General features: G+C 45.7%; 1 protein-coding gene across 3 annotated transcripts in view; it reads left to right on the top strand.

Annotated features, from left to right (window-relative positions):
* The window catches only part of LOC137518190 (protein adenylyltransferase SelO-like), a 67,529-nt gene that overhangs the window by 37,887 nt on the left and 13,497 nt on the right, over positions 1-16,145 (top strand). For all 3 annotated transcript variants that reach the window (XM_068235664.1, XM_068235665.1, XM_068235663.1), the window contains 6 exons: positions 989-1,061; positions 5,486-5,569; positions 6,437-6,566; positions 9,742-9,786; positions 14,141-14,222; positions 15,174-15,266. In XM_068235664.1, the coding sequence (XP_068091765.1) occupies positions 989-1,061; positions 5,486-5,569; positions 6,437-6,566; positions 9,742-9,786; positions 14,141-14,222; positions 15,174-15,266 (507 nt within the window). The remainder of the gene's footprint in view (positions 1-988; positions 1,062-5,485; positions 5,570-6,436; positions 6,567-9,741; positions 9,787-14,140; positions 14,223-15,173; positions 15,267-16,145) is intronic.

Below are 16,145 nucleotides of genomic sequence, written 5' to 3'. Positions count from 1 at the left end.
ACTATTGTAATCTTAACATTTGAATAGCGCTTTTCTCCTGTCAGACTCAAAGGACTTGAGAGGCAGCAGTACTGTGGTGTACTCAGTAGGCAGTAGCGGTGTTAGGGAGTCTTGCCCAAGGTCTCCTCACTGAATAGCTTACTGAACAGGAAGAGCTGAGATTTGAACCCTGGTCTCAACAAATACAAATAAGAAGTACATTTTTTCCAGAGTAAAATGAGCCACAAATTTATTTTCTCCTATGTTGCTGTCACTTACAGTAGGTAGTAGAAATCTTACAGAAGCGACAGGTTTTGGACTAGTCCATCTCTTCATGGGGGATTCTCAGGGATTTATTTATTTTCAAAAGCACTTAGTAAATGGCAGTTGCTCTGTCCAACTTTTAAAAAACTGTGTAGCAAACAGGGAAGTTGGCCAGCATCATTGTTTAAATCCTTTTTAGGGAATATCTTTATTAAGAATAAAAGCCTTGCTGAGAATCCCCTATGGAGATGGACTAGTCCAAAACCTGCTTCTGTTAGATTTCTACTACCTGCTATAAGTTACAGCAACATAGGAGAAAAGTAATTTATGGCTCATTTTTCTCTGGAAAAAAAGTACTTCTTATTTGTCTATGTTTGCACATATTTTAAATTTTACAATTTTTTTCGCCATAGTGCTCCTTTAACCATTACACTATTCAGCCACTACATAATTGTGGGGGTGTATGAACTAGGTTTTAGTTAAGGGGAAAAATAACAAAACAGATGAGAAGTGAGAATTGATGATGAATGACTGCATAGCTTTGAAGCTTACAGAAGTATGGCGTGTGTACGCGCCTTTAGATAGCCTAGTGATGTCACCAACAACAGGAAGCGAGTGTGATTATTGGTACTTTTATCAAAAAATTTACTTTATCAAAAAATGTACTTGGTATCATCCTGATTTAAAACTTCTTGTTTCTCAATGTTGTAATAGTTAGTCTTTATAACCAGAGACATCATTACAGGCTTTCTTCTCTACTGTGGTGTCCCAGACGGCAGATCTGATTGCAAGATGGATGTCTGTAGGATTTGCACATGGTGAGATTTTATTCCACTTACTATAACCATTGCTTGGTTTACAGCCCCACTCCGGGCATAAATGTTTTTCTAGACCTGAAGAACCTGGTCATCCGCCACATCCTGCAGTGCAGGCTTGGGGCTCGGGCACACTCTCACATTGGAATACAAAGCAGATGAACGTGTGTTTTACATAAACGTACACGGGTTACTCTCCATTGCAGAGCTGACTCCATTTAACAAAATGCATGCAACAGTGCAGCTCACATGCAAATTTAAAGCAGTGTGTATGCAGCTCAGAGGCGCTATTTTTGGCTAAGAGCACGGAAAAGCTGCTTCTTTTATTGAAAGCCTAAAGAAGAAGGTTAAATACCTGCGAAACGTGTTGCCTGTTTAGTGCTAACAATTAAAGTTTTATTTGTTCTGAATCTTGACTGTCTGTGTCCTTTTTGGGGAGATAAGTCCACCAATACCTCCCTTTTTAAACTGTTTATAGTGTTGTTTGCTCTATTTTGATGCCTCTGTTCCAGACGTTTAGTTGCCATTAGTCCACCTTTGGTGGAGGGGTGTTACCCCCTTTTGTTGTTTTTCAACATCTACAGAGAGCAACATCTTAACCTTAGTGGAGCCGGGTTTAATCTCACCACCTGTTTACACAGTGGTTACCTTGGTAGTAGCCCGCATTTGTGAGTATCATTTCACTAACTCAGGCTTGGGCAAACTTTGCACGGCCTGGGCCGCAGGCTGCGGACCGCGGGCCGCATTCCTAACATTTTTCCCCTTCTCCATCCCTCCCTCCCTGCAGTCGTGAGTGGCAGAATGCAGAGGGTTTGCAACTCTGCTACTCATGATAGAAGAGACTTTCCACCATCCCTCTTCCACCTCTGGGTGGAGCTGTAACACTAGCAAGGTCTCTTGGATCCAGATCACATGCCATATCATGTGATCGGAACCAAGAAGACATGTTGCGGTTTCCTAGCTGCCGCGGTGGTGGAGAGAAGAAGCTGATCCAGCCATCCAGACAGGTAACTATTAAAGTTCCCTGCCTCCTGCTCTGCATACCCTGCCAGGCTGAGGAAGGCACACTTCCCCAGCAGCAGTAAAAATTTGGCTCTGCAGCCAAATAAGGTTTTACTTATTTGGCTGCTAAAAAGTTAAAGAGACTCTGAAGTCTCGCAAAAATGAGTTTTTTCTTTTAAAAACCTCATTAACATTATAGTCTCACCTAAAATGCCGCTTTCCCACGGCTGGAAACCCCCTTGATCACCCCAAACTTACGGGGGTACAGGGCAGGCAAAATCCATGACTTTCTTGGTCGTGGATTTTGCTGCCGCCCCTATGCACGTCGATCAGCGCGTATCTCCGCCTCTCCCCCGCCCCTCTCAGTGAGGGTAGACTGAGAGGGGCGGGGGAGAGGCGGCGATCCGGCGGTGATTGAAGCGCATAGAGGCAGAGCCGCGCTGCCTCTATGCGGAAGTTGCCTGCCCGTACCCCCATGAGTTTGGGGTTATCGGGGGGTTTGCAGCCGCAGGAATGCAGCGTTTTAGGTGAGACTATAATGTTAATGAGGTTTTTAAAAAGAAAAACCTCATTTTTGCGAGACTTCAGAGTCTCTTTAAAGGGAAGGTTCAAGCAAAATAAAAAAATGAGTTTCACTTACCTGGGGCTTCTACCAGCCCCATGCAGCCATCCTGTGCCCTCGTAGTCACTCACTGCTGCTCCGGTCCCCCGCTGGCAGCTTGCCGACCTCTGAGGTCGGCGGGCCACATTGCATACATTTTTACGCATTCCTGCTAGTGCAGGAACATTAACACATACATTTTTACGTGTAAATATTTACGCATTGAACCGGTAATGCGTAAAAATGTATGTGTTAATGTTCCTGCACTAGCGGGAATGCGTAAAAATGTACGCAATGCGGCCCGCCGACCTCCGAGGTCGGCAAGCTGCCAGCGGGGGACTGGAGCAGCAGTGAGTGACTACGAGGACACAGGATGGCTGCATGGGGCTGGTAGAAGCCCCAGGTAAGAGAAACTCATTTTTTTATTTTGCTTGGACATTCCCTTTAAAGTGAACCTCCAGACTAAAAATCGACTCAGCAGCAATGAAAAGGTTTGGTATTTCTTTAACAGTTTCACAGCATCAGAACTTTGTTTTTCTTCTTACCCAGCCTAATTTTTACCTGCACAGAAGCTAAACTTTGCCCCATCAAAGAAATCTGCCAGGGCATTTTTCCCAATGCTGTGAAAGCATGATGGGATTTGTGATGTTGTTGTTCTCGTTGGCTAGCAGCTGGTAGGGGTGACCAGGACATAGTACAGTTGGAACTGTGCCTCGTGCTCTGTCACCTCCTTTCAACCAAAAAGATGGCTGCCCTCATGAATTCACAAACATTTGCCTGTTCTTTTAAAACAGTGTGGGTAAGAGATTATATTACCTATCTATTTTAATTAACATAACTAATGTAACTTAATGACAGTATGTTTCTTCAGGCAGAAGTTCCTCTTTAACATAATGGAGCAATGGGTTATTTCGAGCAGGTAAACATTGCGACCATATGATTCCTGTTTATTACAGGACAGAGGTTTGATGTCACTTCCAGACAGGGTCTACCACAGCCGGGCACCCCAGTAATCACACAGGAGAAAATACAGCAGAATCAGAAGTTACGGTCTCAGAAATAGACTCAGCACAATCGCAGATACATCCAGGAACTCCCATAGATTGCAGGATGCAGAAGCAGCATTTAACGGAAGAAAATAAACACATTTCAGTGTAATTGCTTTCTTGTGAAGAGTTAATCGCTGTTACTGTAACAAGTCTGCTATACAGTGCCAGTGAGTGTCAGAAGTAGGACTTATGTGATTTATAAAACAGCAACTTTTGTTCCAGCTTATTCAGCTGTTATATAGACAAACCTTGAACTATTAGGCCCTATCAGACTTACAGCATCATGTTGCGGTACTTTTCCCCACCGCAGCTTGTCGCAGTGGCATGATTATTTCTGGATTTTAGGGCCTAAAAGTGGTGCAATTTATTTGCATGCTTTCAGACCCTAAAACCAGGAAAAAAATCAAGCTGCTAATGAGATCTGCAGCAGCCCAGCACTTACCTCCTTGGGATCCAGCACTGCACTTCTTCCTCCATCCTCTGGGTGGTGGTGTAACCCTGTAGTGGGATTTCCGTCTGTTCTCATGACGACATTCAGCTATCTCACCAGAGGGAAGCAGAGCCTCCGAGGACAGGAAGGAGAATGGCTGCCGGTGACTGAATCCTGGGGGAGGTGAGTTGAAACGCCCGCTGCGCATAAGGCTCTGTGGCCATTTTCCCCCGCCCATGCGTTCCCCCCTCCCGGCTAGCTATACTGGGGGCACCTATACCTAGCTATACTGGGAACACTTATACCTGTCTATACTGGGGGCAACTATACCTACCTATACCAGGGACACCTATACCTGTCTATACTGGGCGCACCTATGCCTGTCTATACTGGGGGCACCTATGCCTGTCTATACTGGGGGCACCTCTACCTGGCTATACTAAGGGGCACCTATATCTTGCTATACTGGGAACACCTAGACCTGTCTATATTGAGGGCACCTATACCTAGCTATACTGGGAACACTTATACCTGTTTATACTGGGGGTACCTATACCTACCTATACCGGGGACACCTATACCTGGCTATACTGGGGGCACCTATACCTGTCTATACTGGGGTCATCTATGCCTGACTATACTGGGGGCACCTATATCTGGCTATGCTGAGGGCACCTATATCTGGCTATACTGGGGGCACCTATACCTGCCTATACTGGGGTCATCTATGCCTAGCTATACTGTGGGCACCTATATCTGGCTATACTGGGGGCACCTATACCTGCCTATACTGGGGTCATCTATGCCTAGCTATACTGGGGGCACCTATATCTGGCTATACTGGGGGCACCTATACCTGTATATACTATGCCTGGCTATACTGGGGGCACCTATATCTGGTTATTCTTGGGTCGCCTGTGCCTGGCTATACTGGGGGCACCTATATCTGGCTATACTGGGGGCACCAATCCCCATATAAGGGGTCATCTATGCCTGGCTATACTGGGGGCACCTATACTTGGGGGAGGGGGGGGCATCCAAAGTTTCGCAGAGGGGCCCAGTGATTACTAGTTATGCCACTGCTACTTACCTGGGGCTTCCTCCAGACCCTGACAGCCGATATGTCCCTTGCTGCAGCTTCAGTGTCCCGGAATCCCCTCCGTTGGAGATGCCGACCTCACCGGAGCTGCGGCGAGGGACATATCTGCTGCCAGGGACATATCGGCTGCCAGGGGCTGGAGGAAGCCTCAGGTAAGTAGATCTCATTTTCTATTTATTGCCTGATGCTTTCTTTAAGGTTTTTTTTTTCAACTGAAATTTAACTTGTAACTTTTCTTACTTACAGGTGTGTGCAATACTGATAATTTCAGCTTGCTTTCCATCACCATAGATTATGGTCCGTTTGGTTTCATGGAAAAATATGATGCTGGTGAGTGGGCTGTGTGGGTTTGTTCGGACATAAATGAGTACATTTTCTGGTCCAGTCATTTCCTGTCAGTTTTGCATCAGTTTTGTATCAGTGTTCTATGGGTGCAGTCACACATAAAAGATGTACAGTTCCAATCCTGTCAGGGAAAACTGACAGGACAGGACTGGACTGGAAATGTACAGATTTATGTGTGAACTAAGCCTTACTGGCAAAACAGGCTCAGTACTTGTTTAATGGCAGAATGTCTTTGCAAGGGATTGTGGGAAGGGTCATGTGTCCTTTGCAGAGCGCAGGTAATCTGTTGCTGCTACATAAACACAGGAAACACATCGTACCACAGCACAATTCATGCCATTTTATGCCAATTAGAGAAATCAAAGTCCAATCTTGTTTAGAGTAATCATTTTTAATCTTCTCTATAAAGCTGAAGAAACCTGGATCCTTTTGCCTCTGGCACGGAAGGATATAAAGCATTGTGGAAGGAAAAACAAATGTTTGGGATGATAGATGAGCATCATGCTTTCAACGCAGCTTACTCACAGATTAGTCTGGTTAACATAACACGGAACGTTTATTGTGTACCTCTAGAAATCAATTGCCGGGTTATTTCTGCCCGTGAGGAAGATGAGGTTGGAGACCATCTGGAAATCGGCAGCAGTTCCTATCCAAATAAACAACCTGTAGCTTGCAGCCTTTTATGAGGCGGGGCGTTGAGGTCCTCCTAAGCTTCTAGTTTGGGTATCGAGTCAGAAATAATGGCCATTATTGAACCAGCTGATCTGGCTATTTATTTAAATTGCTGTTCCCTTTTTTTCTTGCTCTTGTTCACCATACCTCAGTAATACATGGTATGTTTGCTTTAAATAGATTATATTCCAAACACATCTGACGATGAAGGAAGGTATAGAATCGGAAACCAGGCCAACGTCGGAATGTATAATCTGAACAAGCTGCTCCTGGCTTTGAACCCTCTCTTGGACGACAGACAAAAGCAGCTGTGAGTGATTCTCCCCCCTCCCGCCCAATTCATAAACACCCTCATCCTGTCTGCCCCTAGCACCCCGAGATGCTGGTACTACGGCAATGGGGGTAGCCACCAGGCCTGTGTGTGTTCTTCTGCCTGCTTTTGAAGATGTTGATACTGCGTCCCTGTGAGGATTATGATAGCTTTGACAAATGTTCTGTTGATAAATGGCCAATGACAGATGGAATGAGGTGTTTATCTTAGCCAGGGGAGGCCAGCCCACATTAAAAACAAGGGTGACAGCCCAGTGAAAGCGTAATGAGAATGTTAATTCAATTTAACTTGTATGTATGGTAGACCTGGGTTTCAGGAGACGCTGATGTAGTGAGGTTGTGGCGGTAACAACTGCGGCTTCCAAGTTCAGCACTCAGACATCATCAGGTCTCCTTCATATAGACCCTTAAATGAACTTGGGGTAATATAAACTCAGTGTATGAAAATAAACAACCTAATCAAGGGGTTACCTCCATTGAAAACTGCTAGCCTAACTATTCAGCAGTTCCAGAGATTCAAGGAAATGTAAGTGGAATAGAGATTAGCATGAACCGACTATCCCAACTGATCAGTGAAGACATCCATCAACTTAAAGGACAACTGAAGTCAGAGGGATATGCCATATTTGTTTCCTTTTGATCAATGCACAGTGCTTGGCTGTCCGGCAGACCCTCTGCCTCCAATACCTTTAGCCCTAGACCCTGAACAAGCATGCAAATCAGATGTTTGACTTAAGTTTGACTGCATTTGCTGCGTGCTTGTTTCAGGTGTGTGATTCAAACCCTACTGATGCATGAAAAATCAGCGGGATGCCAGGGAACTGGTATTGTTTAAAAGGAAATAAATATGGCAGCCTCCATATCCCTCTCAGGTCAGTTGTCTTTTAAATGTCCTTTAAAAGACCAAAAGGAAGGTTTCAAGGATCAAAGGAGGAGGGACTTCCTTCTGAGAGCAGTAGTGCTTTGCTCAACTGTATCTGCAGAACTAAAATCATCTTTTAATGCATTTTTCACTGACGATTAGGGGGGGGGGGGGGGGGCGGGCACCTGACACCAGAGAACTGTATGGGGGAGGAAGGAGGATCACTAGACACCAGGGAACTGTATAGGGGTCGGAGGAGAACCAATAGACACCAGGTACCTGTATAAGGGAGGGATGTGGCCAGTAGACATTGAAGTTGGCCCACGAGTAGGTCCCAGTATTCAATTTTGGCCCACTTCTTATTTGAGTTTGACACCCCTGTGCTAAGCTCATGTGCAGCTAAACTCCGGAAATGTTCTTTCTTCTGTTTTTAATCTTGCACACTTACATTCATTTACAAAGACTGCATGGCATGTAAAGATTATTTATACATAGTTCATTCTATCTCACATGTAAATACTGATTTTCCCAGCAGAGGGCACTGTGTGACAGCTTGTAGCTTGTTAAAAATGCATGTTAAGGACTGCACTAAAGTCACAAACGAGTGTTTGACAAATGGTGCTCCTTTTTTAATGTCTGTCTCACTGTGATTGCTCTAGTGGGTTTCCTGTAATTCTGACCTGCTTTGCCACTCCATCCCTACACAACAAGACACACCCCGCAATCAAAACCAATGGAACAGACAAATGTTTAAAGCAACAGCTCTTCCGTCATGTGCCTGAAAACACTTCCAGAAGCGAGCCTATAGCTTATACATTTTACAGAGATACACCCAGGGGTGTAACTATAGCTGTCTGCCCCTCCCCCCTGCAGAGATCTGTTGGTGTGCCTCCGACAGCTGGGTCTGCGGTTTCTGGTCATGCGCAAGCACATTGATGCGCCTCTCTGTCGTGCTCCTGTAGCTGGGAGCATTCTGTGCAGGTGCAGTACTTCTCCACATGCGCATAACGCTCCCATGCACGGGAGCGCAACCGCGAGAGGCGTGGCTACGCGCATGCACAGAAGCAGCTACAGAGGGGACCCAAGGACACTGGCGGAGAGCAAAGCTGCAGCGAGGGACACGGGCTTCTAGAGGCTGGAGGAAGCCCCAGGTAAATAATCAGATTTTTTTTTCTTTGCCTCAAAAATCCATTAAATAAATAAGTACTGTATAGATTTAAACCTTTCTTGTGTTTATTTAGATTTCCTTTGACTAGTGTTTCCTTTGACTAGTGTTATTTTTTCATTTAAGCAAGCTAGTATAACACCACCAATAACACCATTCTTTCAAGCTTGCAGCGTGTCATTCAAACGTCACATTAACAAGTTAACCACGTCCTGTCATCTCCATCTATGACACATCTCACACCTCCGTTCCTTCCCGGTTCAGGATGTAAATACTGTAGCTAATGCCCTCGCTTATCACTTCCTAACTAGAGTACAACAGCATCATGCTCTGTGCCCAACTAATGAATCAGCTGGCAACTCTACAGTCCATCCTACACTCTGCTGTTCAACTAATCCATCGCTCCTCAAATGCTGCTCCTCTACATCAATCCACCATTAGTTGTCCACCAAACAAAGCTAAGAATTCAATCTTCAGGCTCTAAGGGCCCATTTCCACTATGTCCGAATTCACAGTGTTTCCTCTGTAGATTTATTTAATTTTATTTAATGTATGTAGGTGTCTTTTCACTTTTTGGCCACTTGATGTCCCCCCACTTTATTCCTGTGAACAGTACACAGGATTGTGTATGTGTTTTTACTTTCATTTTGAGACTGGCCACCCGTATCTCGCTGATGCCGGACATCATTTGTTACAGGCACTTTGATTCTTCTTTGGGAACACATGTTCCCTTTCTCCAATCAGTTTACTAACAGGTGGCGAGGAGAACGAACATGTGGCAGGTGTTCACAGCAAGGTACGGATATATTTACGCCCCTGGAGCTAAGATGAAGTCTCGAGGAGGCATAGATATACTGTCGCCGGTAAAACAAGTGGTTAACTCTGAATAATTTGCATCTTGTTGACCCTCCCTATCCAGAATTTCTCATGTGCACCTGCCCTTCACTTGAACTCCTTCCTCAGTATGATCCTGTTGGTATATGTCCTTGCAAAGCTAATAAGCTGAAGAAGAATTTCTAAGTCCAGATATTCATTCCTGCACAAGTTTTCATACACACAGACTCGGACTGCTTCACGAGGCAAACTGTACTGACTCCTAAATTGATACTGATTTTGTTTGTGTTCCAGGGCTTCAGCTGTGCTTGCAGGCTTTCCCAATCTGTATTACAGTAGGTATGTTGTCATCTATTGTAGTTATGAGTTATTAACACAACTAATTCATCCTTGCAACCCTTCAGTAGATAATAACTACACAACTCAGAATGCAATGACTTGTAGTTCATCAAATTTTGGGAGATGATGTTTTCATTTCATTGGTACTGTTTTGTATCATCAAATTTTGATCCTCATACTCCAGTAGGTCCCAACTCCTGCTCCTGCCTCTCAGTGGCCCATAGCCAGATCAAAAAACTAGAGACCAGACGATATTCTTCCTGGCATGGCCTTAAGGAAGCTAATACAGTTGCTGAGGAGTGTTGACCCATGCAGACATAATGGCAGCTCTAAGTTGGGTCAGATTGGATGGTGGCTTTTCCAAGCTTTGAAGTAATTTTTTGACTTTGTCCCACAAATGCTCGATAGGATTGAGGTCAGGGGACTGAGCTGGCCATGGAAGCAGGTTAAACTGTGATTTATGTTCCTTAAATTAATTTCAGTCCAATCGAGCATGGTGGCAAGGGCCCACAATAGGTGTCTTTTCCTATTTTTTTTTCTTCTGTTGCTGTAGACTATGCGTGCTACTCACCTTTCTCCCCTCTCATTCACCAGCATTTTTTGACCACAAGAATCCTTATCACCTGAAGTTTTTTTCTCATCTGCCTCACTCTAAACACTTGAGATACCGTTGGGCAAAAAAATCCTTGTTGTTTTAGAGATGCCAGCACCAGCTCTTCTTGCACTGACAATCATACCTCGTTCAAATTCACTTACCCATTTTGACATTAAAGGAATAGTATCGATGTATGCATTTATTTTTAAATGCTGTATGTTGTAGCACACATTAGGGCAAGTACTAGGAGCAATTTGATTCCTCACACAGCTGTTCCTCTCAGCTGTAAAATCCTCCGTCAGTTTTGGCGTCAGTGTTGGATACAAAATGTATCTAAATACTGACTGCTCCCAGAGGGCTAGACCATATCTCTGCACAGGGGAGTTGCTATCAACTCCTCAGTTTATACAGGGGCGTAGCAAGAGGGGGTGCAGAGGTAACGACTGCATCGGGGCCCTTGGGCCAGAGGGGCCCTGAAGGGCTCTCCCTCAACTACATTATTAGCCCTCTATTGGTCCTATGCTCATAATAATCACTTCTATAGATTCTGTGAATAGTAGTAATCACTAACACACAGTTCCCCATCACCTTCTTGCTCCTCTGACACTGTAGTTGCCATTAGCAGGTTTTGGTGCGCCGCATCAATTGTTATGTATAGAGTGCATGGGGGGCCCCAATGTAAAACTTGCATCGGGGCCCATAGCTCCTTAGCTATGCCACTGAGTTTATAGTGTAATTATCACCTTGCTGAAATAATCTTATTGATGTGGTGGTAAGGGGTTAAAGATTCTAGCAATGTGTGTTTATTATCTTTGCTTCTCTTGACTGATAAAGATACTAATAATGCTAATTGTAAATAGTGGCCTGCACCTCTCAGCAGCTTGTAAAGTGGATGCAGCCTGGAGTGAATCACCTCAAGCAGGCAGCCAGTCTGAGTGTAAACACAGACTCGTGGTCAGGGCCGGATTTCTGGCTAGGCCAAATAGGCCATGGCCTAGGGCACCAGAAATTTAGGGGTGGCTCAGTGAGGGGCAGTAAAGCTATTCTATGCAGCCATCCATATCTACAAGAACAGATTTAACCTTCAAACTCCCTGTCCTGTACTTGTGTCGTCCCTGCAAGACCTGTAAGCTCTATCCTGCAGGTACACTTCAGCCTTACTCACATGGTGGCATAATGGGTCCATCATTAATGAGATGACAAACATAACATAAAAGTTCTTTAGGAAAACATAACTTATAATCTATACGCATATTACTAAAATAGTCATCTGTGACAACTGACATCCAATGAGGGAAAGTAAGTAGAATTCTCATTGGGGCACACAGAGATAACAACCAAACAGACGGTATAGTTGGCCTTGGGCGGTGAAAAGTACAATTCCGGCCCTGCTCGAGGTATAGCTAGTTATATTCCAGCTCATTTAGTTACCTGTTACCACCTCAGATCAGCCTATTTCTCCTCATGTCTGCTGCATGCTGTGAGTGACACAGTGACATATATTTGTGAGCTGTGTGACAGAGTAACCAAGCAGCTCAGGGTGACCCAAACTACTATGAGCTGTGTGAGAAATTAATTTTCAAGCAGGGATAGTGAGAGAGAGACCTGGGTGAATAAATAAAGTGCCCCTAGCACTAGTGGTAATGTGTACACTAATATAGAGTATTAAAAAAAAAGTAGTTTCAATCGATAGTATTCATTTAACTTTGGTGATAACTACATAGTCCGAAGCTGAGCATTCCTTATAAAAGCCAAACTGCTTTGTTACGTCTCTCTATTTCACTGTTGGACCGGTTTACTTTCAAATAAGGGATGTCTCTATTTTTGGTCAGTGTATGTACAACCAGACTTACGAAAACTGAATGGCTGGCCCTCCAGGAAAAGCTTACAAATCACAAGGTTAGATTTTGAGCCTGAATTGAAAAGACCAAATTCATTACCACAGGTGACACCATAAAGTGCCAGAACTGTCACATACTCACCTTCCCTACTCCCTAACCGCTGCTCCAGGATACCAACAATTGTGCACTGCAGGGGCGTAGGAATAGGCCCTGCAGCCCCTGCGCCCGCGGGGGGGCCTGGCCCCCCCCCCTGGGGCCCGCTCGGGGCCGTTTTGTGGGTGCTGGAGGGGTGGCAGCATGAGGGGAAAGCCTTGCCCACAGTCGGCGGGGAGAGGGGTAGTTCCCCCCTCTCCCTCACCTCGGGGCTCTCCCCTCTGCGCTCCCCTCCAGCTCGTAAGTGTCTGTGGGGCTGTGGTGGGCAGCGAGCGGCGGGCAGATACATACCTGCTTCCGTGCGTTCCATCGGAGACTTCTCCCTCTAGCGGCTGACGTCACTTCCGGAAGTGTCGTCAGCCGCTAGAGGGAGAAGTCTCCGATGGAACGCACGGAAGCAGGTATGTATCTGCCCGCCGCTCGCTGCCCACCACAGCCCCACAGACACTTACGAGCTGGAGGGGAGCGCAGAGGGGAGAGCCCCGAGGTGAGGGAGAGGGGGGAACTACCCCTCTCCCCGCCGACTGTGGGCAAGGCTTTCCCCTCATGCTGCCACCCCTCCAGCACCCACAAAACGGCCGCGAGCGGGCCCAGGGGGGGGGGGGGGGGGGCCCGCTCAGAAAATCTGCAGGGGGGCCCGGTGGGGCCTAGTTACGCCCCTGGTGCACTGCCATGTGTTTCCTAGTTGTATGGTTGTACTTCCAGTGTAACCTACATAAGTAAGCATGTGGAATCAGTCTTGATATACAAATCTTTAAAGAGAATCTGTACTGTAAAATTCTTACAATAAAAAGCATACCATTCTATTAATTATGTTCTCCTGGGCCCCTCTGTGCTGTTTCTGCCACTCCCTGCTGCAATCCTGGCTTGTAATTGCCATTTTTAGGCAGTGTTTACAAACAAAAGACATGGCTTCTAACTAGAGTGTGATAGGCTTGAGAGTAGCTCAGTCTCTGACTCATACAGAGCTTGGAGAGGGTGTGTATAGCTTCTGCCAATGACAAGCAGTGCAGGACACATTCCACACATTCCAGCCTCAGCCGAAAGAGCCAACAGAAAAGAGAAGATTAGATCATATAACAGAGATAACACAGCCACTGTGCAACTAGAAAAGGCTGCAGTAACACAGACCACATTAGAACAATTATAGGAACTTATAGGATAGAAGAAATAAGGCTGAACATTTTGTTACAGAGTCTCTTTAAGCCTGAATTGTACACTGCATGGGAGCACAATAAGAGATCACACACACACACAATTTTGATTGCCCAATGTCTGGCTAATTTTACCACCTTCATGTTGTATAAGAGCCAACAGACTATGAACAGCATGTGTAGGTAAGTTCTCATACTACATGGAAGTAGTAAAATTGGCCAATCAAAATTGGATGTGTGCATGCACACTTAGGCCTACTATACACCATCTGCATGGAGTTTGTATGTTCACCCCATGTTTGTGAGGATTTTCTCCAGGCACTATGGTTTCTTCCCACATCCCAGAAGCATGCTAATATGTGAATTGGTCTTAGACCATGGTGGTAACATATAACTATGGTAAGCATTAGATTGTGAGCTCTAGGGACAGTTAGTTGACTATCTACTCTTTAAAGTGGTATGAAAGATTTCAGTGCTATGTACGTGAAAAATACATTTTACAGCTCAAATATCACTTTTCAGTTGCTATTAATAGATAATTAATTACAAAATTCTGCTACTATTACCATTACTATAACAGATTCTTACTGATGCTGTGTTTCTGCTTGCAGGTTTACGGAGCTGTTCAGGTCCAAGTTAGGCTTGCTGGGAGATAATGAAGATGACTTGGCCCTGATTGCATCTCTCCTTAATGTAGGTTAGGCTCTTTGCAGGGAAGCAATAAAATGTGAGCGCCTGCGTTCGGTGGAAGTAGAAATAACGACAATATGGGTAGTATTGGGCACCGGGACCTCCCGCAATGCAAAATACGGCTACAAGTTTGTTGTATTTTTTTTGGGGTGGAAGGGGGATGTTGGTTAAGGTAAGTCCTGGGGAGGGAGGTTGAAGTTAGCCATGGGGGTGATTGTTAAGGTTAGCCATGGGGGTGGTGGTTAAGGTTAACTATGGGGGGGGGGGGTTAAGGTTAGGGGAAAGGAAGGGGGTTTTAAGGTTAGCCATGGGGGTGGTGGTTGAGGTTAGCCCTGGGGGTGGTGGTTAAGGTTAGGTGAGAGGAAGGGGATTTAAGGTTAGCCATGGGGGGTGGTTGAGGTTAGCCATGGGGGTGGTGGTTGACGTTAGCCCTGGGGGTGGTGCTTAAGGTTAGCTGTGGGGGAGTGGTAAAGGTTAGGCATCGGTAGAGGGAAGGAATAGGGTTATGTTCAGCTGTAGTAAAATATTGGTATTCTTACTGATATGTTCCTATGGTCATTTGCTATGTAAGAGTAGCTGGATTCTGTAGTGGGTGGTGGCTGGATAGTGTAATGGTTAAGGGCTCTGCCTCTGACACAGGAGAACAGGGTTCAAACCTCAGCTCTTCCTGTTCAGTAAGCCTGCACCTATTTTCCACAGGAGACCTTAGGCAAGACTCCCTAACACTGCTACGGCTACTATAGAGCGCGCCCCAGTGGCTGCAGCTCTGGCGCTTTGAGTCCGCCAGTAGAAAAGCGCAATATAAATGGTCTGTGTCTGTGTCAAATTTACCAATATTGTACTATCAGTCTTTCTGAGTCCCCAAATTTCCGGGTGGCCTTTTTGCGTATACACCTTTACAGGGCAGAGCTTATATACTGCAGTAAGTCTCATTGTAGGTCTTCTGCTTCACAGCTGATGGAGGACACCGGTGCTGATTTCACAATGTCATTTCGCCAACTTAGTGAGATTACGTTGGAGCAACTAGCCAGACTCAGCATTCCTCAGGTATGTATATATAGAGTGTGGTGTGGCTGCATAGTGTGATGGGTAAGGTCTCTGGTATGTATAGCTGTGTGTGCTGCTCACACACTGCTCCTCCATGATGTCAGAGTGTGGTGTGGCTGCATGGTGTGATGGGTAAGGCCTCAGCATTCCTCGGGTATGCGCTGCTGCTCACACACTGCTCCTCCATGATGTCAGAGTGTGGTGTGGCGGCATGGTGTGATGGGTAAGGCCTCTGACTCAGCATTCCTTGGGTATGTACAGCGGTGTGCACTGCTCACACACTGCTCCTTTGTGATGTCAGAGTGTTGGTGTGTGTATGCTCAAAGCCCAACTATAAATGCGTTTGAACAAGGCACATGTCAGAGCCTCACATACATGGTAGTGGGTTCTCTGCCGAGTTAGCCGGTCAGGGGCGTCACTGCTGAGATTCTGGCGTGTGTAGGATAGCCCTGATGCGTTGCAGAGGGTGCCACATCGTCTCAGCGGGCCTTGGGTGCTGGAAAGTACCAACTGGCCCTGGCTGGGTGGAGGCTGTAATTTTTACCTACATAATACCTGACAGTTGTGGTATGTGATATTCCCTCTGAGGATGTTTGGAGATCTCTGGATATGCCATGGCATAGCGATAGCACGTGCACCTAAATTTCCCCTCTTTGCTACAAATCGCGGCTTTTCTAATAGGCATCTATGGCGGTGCCTGTTTTTCGACAAGGGCTCCTGCACCCCTTTTTTCCTGATTCGATGATTTTCAGCATGTCTGCATTGTCAATGGGTATTGGGGAACACCTTTATAAACTTGGGAAAGGCGTGAGACCGACCTATGTTGCCGTTGTGCATGGGCCTGTAATTTGGGGTTGTTTAAAGTGGACATGAACTCTG

Source organism: Hyperolius riggenbachi, chromosome 5 (assembly GCF_040937935.1).
Source record: "Hyperolius riggenbachi isolate aHypRig1 chromosome 5, aHypRig1.pri, whole genome shotgun sequence".
Classification (NCBI taxonomy): Eukaryota; Metazoa; Chordata; class Amphibia; order Anura; family Hyperoliidae; genus Hyperolius; species Hyperolius riggenbachi.
This window is presented reverse-complemented; position numbering and strand designations above follow the sequence as displayed.